This window comes from Terrapene carolina, unplaced genomic scaffold (assembly GCF_002925995.2).
Source record: "Terrapene carolina triunguis isolate 2854851 unplaced genomic scaffold, T_m_triunguis-2.0 Scaffold32710, whole genome shotgun sequence".
Classification (NCBI taxonomy): Eukaryota; Metazoa; Chordata; order Testudines; family Emydidae; genus Terrapene; species Terrapene triunguis.
The window spans coordinates 141446-153805 of record NW_020697061.1 but is presented as its reverse complement, the minus strand read 5'-3'; the positions used below and the strand labels follow the sequence as shown (position 1 = coordinate 153805).

The 12360-nt window shown below is 48.9% G+C and overlaps 1 protein-coding gene across 2 annotated transcripts in view; it reads left to right on the top strand.

Moving 5' to 3' along the window:
* The window catches only part of LOC112125758, a 36434-nt gene that overhangs the window by 9788 nt on the left and 14286 nt on the right, over positions 1 to 12360 (top strand). For both annotated transcript variants that reach the window (XM_026663148.1, XM_026663147.1), the window contains exons 3-4: positions 8249 to 8599; positions 9977 to 10261. In XM_026663148.1, the coding sequence (XP_026518933.1) occupies positions 8249 to 8599; positions 9977 to 10261 (636 nt within the window). The remainder of the gene's footprint in view (positions 1 to 8248; positions 8600 to 9976; positions 10262 to 12360) is intronic.

Here is a 12360-nt window from a genome sequence, read left to right as displayed (position 1 = left end):
GGGGGGGAGCAGAGGGAGCGGCTGCTCCCCCTGAGCACATTATCCAAAAGTGACGCCTTAGGAGCCAACCCCATGGGTGCTCCAGCTGTCCGCCCCGCTCCCCGGCCCCAGCTCACCTCCGCTCCGCCTCCGCCTCTGAACACTCTGCCCCGCTTCTCCCCGTCCCCCCCCCGCTTCCCACGAATCAGCTGTTCGCGCGGGAAGCCTGGGAGGGCAGAGAAGCAAGCGGTGGCTTCGCGCTCAAGCCCAGGGAGGCGGAGACGGAGCGGAGGTGAGCTGGGGTGGGGGGAGCCGCCCGTGCCACAGCAGGTAACCCGGGGGGAGGGGCGCGGAGGGGAACCGCTCCCCGCCCCAGCTCACCTCTGCTCCGCCTCCCTGGGCCTGAGCGCGAAGCCGCCGCTTGCTTCTCAGCCCTCCCAGGCTTCCTGCGCGAACAGCTGACTTGCGGGAAGCGGGGGGGCTGCAAGCTCAGCCTGACCCGGTGCTCCAGGCACTGCACGGTGGCGGCGTGGCCCGGCTCCAGCCGAGCGGCGCGGCTGTAGCGCAGCCAGCCACCTCCAGGCAGCGCGGTAAGGGAGCAGGGAGGGGGTGTTGGATAGAGGGCAGGGGAGTTCGGAGGGGTGGTAGGGGGGTGGATAGGGGTCGGGGCGGTCAGATGGCAGGGAACAGGGGGATTGAATGGGGGAAAGGGTCCCGGGGGGCAGTCAGGAAGGAGCAGGGGTTGGATGGGGCGGTGGGAGGCAGTCAGGGGCAGGGGTTCCAAGGGTGGTCAGGGGACAGGGAGAAGGGGTCGTTGGATAGGGAATCTGGAGAGGAGTTGGATGGGGCGGCGGAGGGCAGTCAGGGGACAGGGAGGGGCGGCGGTGTGGCAGGGCTCCCTGCCCGTGTCCCGCTTGGGGCAGGGGGGCCGGTGGCGCGCGAGGGCGCAAAAATATCTTTGCGCCGGCGTTGGGTGGGGGTGGGGGGCGCCTGAAAGCCCCGCCCCCACAGCTCTGATTGGGCTGGACTCAGCCGCCCGCATTGCTGGCTCCTGTCGGCGGGTAGGCACGCCACCAGGACCTGCCCCAGGAAGCGCCGCCACGCCAGCCTCGGGACTTTGTGTGCGTGGGGTTTGGAATCCCCCCGCGCAGGGCTGGCTCTAGGATTTTTGCCGCCCAAAGCAAAAACAATTTTGCCCCCCCCCCCCGTTTTTTAATTACCCCACCCCCGGCCCCGCCTCAACTCCGCCCCTTTTCTGCCTCCTCCCCCCAGGCTCTCAAGCCTGGGAGGGAGGGGGAGAAGCGGCACCCGCGCTGCGGCCACTCGGAGTGTCTCGGAGGTTTGAGAGCCTGGGAGGGAGGGGGAGACCGCGAGCGGCCGCGGTGCGCGAAACAGCTGATTCGCGCGCCACTGCTCCCCCTCCCTCCCAGGCTTGAGAGCCTGGGAGGGAGGGCGAGTAGCGGCGCGCGAGCGGCAGCAGCAGCGGAGGTGAGCTAGGGCGGCCGGGGCACATTTTTGGGGGCGGCATTCTGGCGCCGGCCATGCCGTCCCTAAAAATGTGTGGCCCCAAGCACCAGCTTGTTTTGCTGGTGCCTAGAGCCAGCCCTGCCCCCGCGGGCTGCACAGTGAGCCCCCGCGGGCCGCATTTTGTGCAGGCCTGAGTTATACCAAAGCTGGCTGCTAGGAAGTGGTTGGGCAACAAAAGGAGGGGTGCTGGAGAAAACGAGGAAACCACGTATATCTGGTTGGAGAAACTTTCCAGGAGGTTTGTGGATGGATAAGGGGGCTTAGTGGAGTTGGATCACTTGCAGGAAGGGTAAATCAGGCATCAGCAGTTGAGGATTGTTGAATTGAGGGGCTATGATTTAGTTAGTACAATTCTCCTCAGTGCTTGAAGAGTTAAATGGAAAATGTCCAAGAAAAAGCTTCCAAGCCATTAAATCATAAATGGCTATCACATCCTGTAAACAGTAACGACATTAGAGAGGGGAACATCTGCTTAGAAAGAGCTTGTGAGAGTAACAAACACTGTGTGTGGAGGAGAGATAGGAGGGCGGAAAGGAGAAGGTCAAAAGGAGGCAGCTAATAGCATAACAGGCAGTAGATACTGGGAGCTGGAGTGGATAACATCCAAGGGCCTTTCCTGCGCCAATAGTGATGATACTCAGCCATTCACTGTGAGGTTTGTTTTTTAAAATTAAGTTAGAAGTAAATATCATGTGCCTGATTCATCAATGCCACGTAGCTAAGTCAGGGTACGTTTACAAAGCCCACAGCAGCGAGGGTCAGAGCCTGGGTTGACAGGTTTGAGAACAAATGGCAGCTCGGACTGGAGCCCACCTTCCTCCATAGGCTTGAGAGTCAGAGCTTCTGCCTGAGCCACAATGTCTGGGCAGCTATTTTCTGTCAACCCGGGCTCTGAGACTTGCTGCCGCTTGCTGGGTAGACGTACCTCAGTGGCCACTATAAAGGGACCGTTCTAGGCTCATGCCTATTTCTCCATCCATTACTGTTTTCTGCTCCACACACGCCCAGACTAATCAGCGCCCCCCCTCCCCCAACCTTCTAAAATAGCCTCTCTCTAGGGGCATGTTTTACACCCCTTTGAAGTCAATGACAGAAAATATCATATAGCCATTATATAAATACTCCGTGCAGATGTGGTTGCCCCATCTCAAAAAAGATTTGGAAAAGGTTCAGAAAAGGGCAACAAAAATTATTAAGGGTATGGAATGGCTTCCGTATGGGGAGAGATTAATAAGACTGGGACTTTTCAGCTTGTAAAAGACAACTAAGGGGGGGATATGATTTGAAGTCTATAATCATGACTGGTGTGGAGAAAGTAAATAAGGTAGTGTTATTTACTCCTTCTCATAACACAAGAACTAGGGGTCATCAAATGAAATTAATAGACAGCAGGCATAAAACAAAAGAAAGTATTTATTCACACAACACATAGTCAGTCTGTGGAACTCCTTGCCAGAGGATGTTGTGAAGGCCAAGACTATAACAGGGTTCAAAAAAGAACTAGGTAAATTCATGGAGGGTAGGTCCATCAATGGCTATTAGCCAGGATGGTCAGGGATGGTGTCCCTAGCCTCTGTTTGCCAGAAGCTGGGAATGAGTGATGGGATGGATCACTTGATGATTACCTGTTCTGTTCATTCCCTCTGGGGCACCTGGCATTGGCCACTGTCAGAAGACAGGACACTGGGCTAGATGGACCTTCAGTCTGACCCAGTATGGCCGTTCTTATGTTCAGTGGGACTCTCTTCATTGACTTCAATGGGTTTTGAATGAGGCCCAAAGTTAGGAGGTTTTGTGTGTGACACTGTAAGTTACTAATATCAGTGAATAGACATTTCTGCCTTGTCATTTACTGTAACATAGAAGATCATTTAATTCCCAATTCTGGCAATTCCTTCTCTCTTGTGCAGGGCCTGCCTTTCTTCACTATAGTGAAGGAAAGACTTTCACCAGCAGGTGTATTCCTGGAAAACCTACTGGACAGGGGTTGTGATTGCTGGTAATAGAGAGAGGAGCAAAAGGAGGAGGGGGTGTCGATAGGATAAAAGGATGGGGGAAATCTGAAAACAGCCTTCTAGATTAGAGACCTTCAGTGGCAAGATAAGATTGCCAGTGATTGACAGAAACTGACTATCCAACCAGACCAGCTTAAAGACCTCGCTGGAGATCAATCCAAGTGTCACTCAGTCTGTAAGGTGGCCATGTCATTTTGGGATTTGCCATGATGATGAGGATGAATTAACAAAAAATAAATCCCTGAGGAGAAATTCTAGCAGCAGGTGGTTTATATTGCTTCAGATTTAGGTTTCAGATAATCACAGATGATTACTAAAGAAGTTAAAACCTGAAGTTCAAGGTCACAGGGGATTAAAAAGCAGGTGCCAGGCATATAAACGAAAGGGTATTTCCAGGTTAGACTCCACCTGCCAGACACATGTATATCTCTCTGCATAAGACTATCTATTGTAGTACTAAAATTTTGTTGAGCAGATCAATACAATTTCTAAATGCACCTGTTGCAGCCTTAAATCCAGTTTCAAGCTGAATTTCTCCTTCAAGTAATGGGGGAAACACAGTCATCTATTTACTAAGTGCCTGATTCAAAGTTCATGAATGGGAATTGTTCCCTTGGCTGCAGTGGGCCCCTAAAAACAACATTTAAAAATGGAATTTCAGTACTGGGGAGGAGGCCTGAAGTTCTCGTGTTGGGGCAGGGATGTGGATATAAGTTTCTAATAATTCTTAGCACATATGTAGGGCTAGAGTCTGGGACTATTACACTGGCCCATCTGGAGGGGAAAGTGTGGAGTTTTGCTGCTTTGGGACACAAACGCTCTCAGTGTGGAAGGGGAACCCACATACACTCTGCCCCCACTCCATAGCACCCTGTTCATCCATCCCGCCTCACAGATAGGTGCACTGGGGAATAAGGCCATGGCCATGCTTCTCCCCATCCTTTTTGGTGTCATTTCTGCTTTTTGGGTGGTAGGAGAAGAGAGAGCAATTCTTGTGTTTTCCAACACAGGAATCCCTGTGGAGGGGACTGGGGCGGATACAGGAATGGCACGAAGGATGTGGGAGGTTTTACCAACACTACTGATTCTCACAACAGTTCTGAGTTAGGTAGGGAAATTATCCCTTGATTTCATCTTTGTCTCAGTGACTTAACTCGGGGAGGGGGGTCAGTTTTAGTTGGAATTATATCCCAGGGGTTCCTGGCCTCTAATCCAGTGCTCAGACCACTGGTAACCTTTGGGGACAATTACTAATTATTGCTGCTGCAAAACAAAATTTCCCCAGAAGGTCGTCAGGTCCCCAGGAGCTCCACAATTCCTCTCCTCCCCTTTCTCCAACATCCTTCACAGCCCCGAATGTCCTATGTTGCGTTAAGACACTCCTCAATAGAGGAAAGCTATACACAGCTCCTACCACAGCCTCTCCTTGGGTCAACCCTAGAACAAGTATGACCTTAGCTCTGGCCGTGCCTGATGCTAAATGTGCAGCCTTCGCATTCTCCTATGGAACTGCAGGTCACTTGCAGTGATTGCATTGATCCCATCATGTGTGTTGCTGATTTTTACTGTATGTTTCCACAGGGTCCTGCTGGCATTGTACCAAAATGTTACCTGCTAGTGCAGGCCTCCTCAGCAGGATGAATTACAGAATTATGAGCCAGTGCCTGAGTATGTATAAATTCCTTCCAGTACTGAAACATATCTAAGAATAGTATTAGTTGGACACTGAAATGTGTGTCAATCTCTGTTTTAAGCCCTTTTTGCACACTGTATTCTGGAGCAGCCGGGATCTGTCTGACCCCTTGTGTAATCTAGATCAGCCTCAGGGCTGCTCCAACTTATGCTCTGCTTCCCATGGCCCACAAGGTGTTAGCAAGCTAAAAATAGCAGCAGTGCAGGGCAGTTTGCCCATGGTGCTTTTCAATCCCAACAGTAGTAGCGTCGATGTGGTGGCACAGGCTTCAGCATGTACTAGCAACATGAGTATATACCTCAGCTTGTACTCAGGCAGCTAATCTATGCCCCCATATCTTCACTACCATTGCTACCCATGTTAGCTAGTTTAAAGCTAGCACTGATATTTGTAGATTCCATGGCCAGAAGGGACCATTGTGATCATCTAGTCTGACCTTCTATATAACACAGGCCAAAGAACTGCCCCAAAATAATTCCTAGATCAGAGCTTTGAGAAAAACATCATCCAGTTTTGATTTAAAAATTGCTACTGATGGAGAATCTACCACAACCATTGGTTGGTACATTGTTCCAACAGTTAAATTATCTCACGTTTAAAAAATTATACTGTAGTTCCAATCTGAATTTGTCTAGCTTCAACTTCCAGCCATTGGATTATGTTAGACCGTTCTCTGCTAGATTGAAGAACCTATTATCAAATATTTTTTCCCATGTAGCTGCTTATAGATATGATCAAGTCCCTCCCTTAACCTCCTCTATAAGCAAATTATATTGAGCAACTTGAGCCTATCACTATGAGGCATGATTTCTAATGCCTATCTGTGCTACAATCACACCCTCATATTGCAATGCAGACATACCCAGAGCCCTTACTCCAGCTCTACATTGGCTGTGGAGATCCTCTGCATGAAGAGTATCCTCAGGGACTCATTTCCACCCCATTTAAGGCTACCTTACACTGCCAGAACAGCACAAATTAGCCTACGTGTGAGTGGGAATCAGGATATGCTGGTGCAGCCTCTGTACGCATTACATTCTCTGCACTAGCTCAAGCCCAGCTTTAGGCACTCCACTCTGTTTTACTGAATGATAACATTGACGAGACTTACCTGGGTATGAAGAACATAAGAACGGCCACACTGGGTCAGACCAATGATCCATCTAGCCCAGTATCCTGTCTTCTGACAGTGGCTAATGCACCACTGGAATTGTAGGTGAATAATTACCACCACTTGCTTTGGGACCCCAAATTTTGGCTCTCTTGGGGTACATTTTGACCGAAGACCAGCCCCGAGTGCCCACGAAAAGTGCTGGGTGGAGAGTACTTGAGAGAGAAGTGCTCAGTTTGTTCAGTGAGGGCCTTATTCACTAGTGCTCTCTGGCCTAAAAACTGGCCACAAAGCAGCTGACCAGCTGAGTCTTCTCCCCACTATCCATTCTGGTAAGGGGCCTGCCTGCCAGGTGCAGAAGCAGCTTTATTAACTGTCCACTGCCTTTGGTGGAGCTCCCAGAAAAATGAGTGAGAGGAGGTGTGGCTGCAGCATCCCTATGCCTTGTCTAGTCCCAGCTTGTAGCCAGGCCTATGGCAGACAGGGCACAAGTTAGGGTATCCCTCAGAGCTGCTCTAAGCTACCCGGAGAGTTAGGCTAGGTCTACACTACCCGCCTGAATCGGCGGGTAGAAATCGACCTCTCGGGGATCGAATTATCGCGTCTCATCGGGACGCGACAATCGATCCCTGAATCGACGCTCTTACTCCACCAGCGGAGGTGGGAGTAAGCGCCGTCGACGGGAAGCTGCGGAGGTCGATTTTGCCACCGTCCTTACAGCGGGGTAAGTCGGCTGCGATACGTCGAATTCAGCTACGCTATTCGCAATGAAACGAATTCAGCTACGCTATTTGCAACAGCAATGAAAACATTCTACGTTAGCCCTTGCCAACATGCCCCAACCCTGTCAGGATGCACCACTTCTGTGCCTGTTCCATTCTTGGCTACTGTTCTGAGGCTGCCAGCCTCTGAGATGAGGTGGCTAAGTGGTAAAGGCAATGGACCGCTAAACCCCTGTTCTCTGCATGTATGGGGCTGAATCTTCCACTTTACCACTGGAACAACTTACCAAGGGCTGCGGGATATTCGCCAGGACTGGCAATTTTCAAATCAAGATTGGGTGTCTTTTTCTAAAAATAGATGCTCTAGTTCAACCAGGAATCATTTCAGGAAAGTCCTAGGCCCTGTGCTATACCCCAGGTCAGCCGAGATGATCAGTGATCCCTTCTGGCCAAACAAGAGTGCCAGTTGCAGTTCAGATACAGGTTCAGATTTCAACTCCCTCCCCTGCCCACATCACCAGAATCCAGGGATGTCTGAATTTGGGATTCTGGCTCACACCTCTCTATTGATACATCTACACTTACGGTGGTGTGTAGAGTACATTCACTGCACACACCCCTAGTACAGCTATAAATAACTGTGTAGATGGTTAGGCACTGCTTAGGCAAACAGAGAAGAGACCTGGTGGGTAGGTACCCTACATGTTTCTGTATACCCAAGCTGTGCCTCCCCCATCTATGCTGCAATGTCCCCACGTGCTCACCGCCAGAGCCTTTCACCCACTGCAGTGAGCTGCCAGAACCTTTCCCTGGTGCCTCCTCTCAGCCAGAGCCTTTCACGGGCACATGTAGCTATACACCGCAGCGTGAATGCAGCCTGCTTTTCACTGTGGCGTGTAGCTACACATACCCTACACACCACCAACATAGATGAGGCCTAATTGTGATCCAGCCACCTGTCCAGTAGGAAATGGACAGAGAGCACCAACTGCTTAAACATATGCCACCTAACCACCATCAGAAAGGTTAATGTTTCATCACAGCCTTTCTGGTCCGGATTCACATTAACGTCCCTGAGGAACAGGTCCCCATTACCATTCCCCTGTCCTAGATCCCCAAATGAACATTGTTTCATAGACCTGGGATAAATACGGCATAAGACTAATTAGCCTGGCTCTTCCTGTCTTCCCTTTCTCTCTAGTGCGGCTACTGGTTTTCCACTGGGCTCCAAAAACAGCAGAAGCCCAAGAACATAGAACCGTTGGTACGGGCTCTTCAGTGCTGTTGACTGCATTGCCCATCAATGACCAAACAGTCATAAAACATATACAGTGGGAATACATAAGTAGTGCCCCAACTCACGGTATTGTGGATTACTATGGAACTGGAACAGAACCTATTATCTCTAATTCCTATAAAGACAGAGTCATTTTCTATTCATCCAACGGCTCCCTCTTGTTGAAAAACGTACAAGAGACAGACAGCGGGACCTACAGAGCTACCGTCAATTTGAACAAAATTGAAGCCAGGCAAACTACACTGCTAGTCTTAGGTAAGTGAAAGAGCAGAAGTATTTATAAAACAGCTGGCAGCACAGAAACATTTTTACTGAATAGATCACACTAATGTGAACAGAGGCTCTGCGGGTGCATGTTTCAAGGAAGCAGCTGCACAACCTGTTCACCACATAAAACAGCCTTGCAGTCATTTATAAAACATTTACCCCTGTAAGATTGGACAAAGATCCGTTATGCTTGACAAGGGGATGACACTTCTAAAAAATGAAAAATAAGCTGGATATCAGAGGGAAAAAGTTTTAGTCAATTCTGACTTTGCAGGGAAAATGCCAACTCTCATATCACTACCATTATTTTCTTGGAGGTCTCGCATCAAAGTCATCCTAACTTGACCCTGACTAACTTATGAAAGCAGAATCCAAGATGGTGTGGCTGAAGAACAGAGAGACTCTGGTTCTAGCCACACTACACGTGTACATTTTGACCCAAGCAAGAAATCCCAATTTTGATTTCACTGAGTTGTACATTAAGGTTCTGGAGCATATAGTCATAACGTCCTTTAACCTTGTATATGACACTGAGGGCTGGTCCACACTAACCCCCCAGTTCAAACTAAGATACGTAGCTGAAGTCGAATAACGTAGCTGAAGTCGAAGTATCTTAGTTCGAACTACAAGGTACTTACCACGGGTCCACATGCAGCAGGCAGGCTCCCCCGTCGACTCCGCGTACTCCTCTCGCGGAGCAGGAGTACCGGTGTCGACGGTGAGCACTTCCGGGATCGATTTATCGCGTCTAGACAAGACGCGATAAATCGATCCCAGAAGATCGATTGCTTACCGCCAAACCCAGAGGTAAGTACAGACGTACCCTAAGAAATAGTCTTCCAAAAGTGGTGGAGACTCCATCTCTGGTAAACTATATAACTAGACTGGAGAACGTACTGAAATATATTGCAGGGAATATCCCTACACAGGACCCTAAGAATTGACAGACTAGGTTCTTTATGATTCTATCAGGACCATATCATTTGAGAACAAGAAATTTCTAAGTGGGTTAGAGCAAAGGAGTAAGGAGACAAACACAAATTAATAAGGTTGAAAGACAATGGTTTTAAAAAAAACCTCCCTCAAGACTCAGTATCTCAGAACTCTTGTACTGAGGATTACCTAGGCTATGAAAGTTTAGACGTGAGCTGATAGAGTTTGACTTTTGATGTCTACTGAGCTATTAATCAAGCCTACATCACTGGATGTTAGATGTTTTCCTAAAACTTGTGAAATCATCGTCTATCATATAGATAAGCAGATTTAATTGTTTGATTTAGATGCCTAACTTTAGATACCCGAGTTTGTACATTTCAACCAGGACTTTTAAATGTTTATATAATCTCACTTTCCCCCCCCCCCCAGAGCCTATGTCCAAAACTCAGATACAGATAGCTCAGATACAGATAAATTCTACTGTGGCTGGTTCATCCATTGAATTATCCTGCAAGGTGCTGGTTGGCAAAGTGCAAGCTATTGACTGGAAGAAAGATGGGAAGCCCCTACCCAGGAACAGATGTTACCAGGTCTCTGAAAACTTCAGTCTTCTGTACATACCAGAAGCGCAGAAATCAGATTGTGGATCCTTTTCCTGCAATGCCAGCAATGATATAAGCTGGCAGGAAACCTCAGTGAATTTGACCATTGAAGGTAAGTGTTGTATTAGCATCTTCGACTGCAAACACTTGTCATGGCTAGTGCCAAAGCTGATGCTTAGCAGTGCCACGTGTTACCCTCTTTAGGTTGCAGATTAGATTAAGGATGAAATGGAAATGCTAATCTTGCATATTCTTCTCCCCTTTTCACAGTTCCTAGGATTAATTCTATTAAGCATCCATGCAAATAACACAACCTTAGAAAGTAAAATTGCATAGAGTGATGTTAGAAGATCCTCTTCGGATAACATTACAAGTCTTTTGCTATGTGGTAGCAACGCTGCTTACAGAAGGCCTGACTCACTGCTGCAGGATGCCAGTTTTGAAACAGCATGTAACTCCTCTGAAATCAATGAGTTACCCCAGCACAAAACTGGAGCAATGCAATGGTGAATCAGGCCCAGTGAAACGTACATGTTGATGCTTCCTGACTTATGCAAGGGCTCATACAGACAGTCCCAGGAAGGATGAAAGTCTGATCCATGTAACTGATTTAATCTTCACACCTATTGTGGAACCCTGTAGTTAGCATCTTTAAAAGCTTCCAACATTTGCATGAGACATCTGACTCCATTTTCTAAATACCTCGTACTGTTTTCCAAAGTGTTACATATATTTAAAACTTATAGTTGAAATTGACAAGTTTGGGTACCCAAAGTGAGGCATCTAGGCTTAGGCCTGGTCTACACTAGGAATTTATCTTGAATTAGCAGCGTTAAACCGAATTAACCCTGCACCCGTCCACACAACGAAGCCCTTTACTTCGATATAAAGAGCTCTTAATATCGATATCTGTACTCCTCCCCGATGAGGGGAGTAGTGCTGAAATCGGTATTGCCATTTCGGATTAGGGTTAGTGTGGCCGCAATTCGACGGTATTGGCCTCCGGGAGCTATCCCACAGTGCACCATTGTGACCTCTCTGGACAGCAATCTGAACTTGGATGCACTGGCCAGGTAGACAGGAAAAGCCCCGCGAACTTTTGAATTACATTTCCTGTTTGCCCAGCGTGTAGAGCACAGGTGACCATGCAGAGCTCATCAGCACAGGTAACCATGCAGTCCGAGAATCGAAAAAGAGCACCAGCATGGACCATACGGGAGGTACTGGATCTGATCGCTATATGGGGAGAGGATTCAGTGCTAGCAGAACTACGTTCCAAAAGACGAAATGCCAAAACATTTGAAAAAATCTCCAAGGGCATGATGGAGAGAGGCCACAATAGGGACTCACTACAGTGCCGCATGAAAGTTAAGGAGCTCAGACAAGACTATCAAAAAACAAAGGAGGCAAACGGTCGCTCCGGGTCAGAGCCGCAGACATGCCGCTTCTACGCTGAGCTGCATGCAATTCTAGGGGGGCCGCCACCACTACCCCACCTCTGACCATGGATTCCGAGGCGGGGGTAATCTCAGCCATGCCTGAGGATTCTGCGGATGGGGAAGAGGAGGAGGAGGATGACGACGAGCTTGCGGAGAGCACACAGCACTCCGTTCTCCCCAACAGCCAGGATCTTTTTCTCAGCCTGACTGAAGCACCCTCCCAACCCCCAGACAATGAGGCCATGGAAGGGACCTCCGGTGAGTGTACCTTTGTAAATATAAAACCTGGTTTAAAAGCAAGCGATTTTAATGATTAATTTGCCCTGAGGACTTGGGATGCATTCGCGGCCAGTACAGCTACTGGAAAAGTTTGTTAACGTGTCTGGGGATGGAGCGGAAATCCTCCAGGGACATCTCCATGAAGCTCTCCTGGAGGTACTCCAAAAGCCTTTCCACAAGGTTTCTTGGCAGTGCAGCCTTATTCCGTCCTCCATGGTAGGACACTTGACCACGCCATGCTAGTAGCAAGTAATCTGGTATCATTGCATGACAAAGCCTGGCAGCATATGGTCCCGGTGTTTGCTGGCATTCAAGCAACATCCGTTCTTTATCTCGCTGTGTTATCCTCAGGAGAGTGATATCGTTCATGGTAACCTGGTTGAAATACGGGAATTTAATTAAGGGGACAGAGGTGGCCGTTCCTACTGGGCTGTTTGCCTGTGGCTGAAAAGAAATCCTTCCCTGCAGTTAGCCAAGCGCGGGGGGGGGGGGG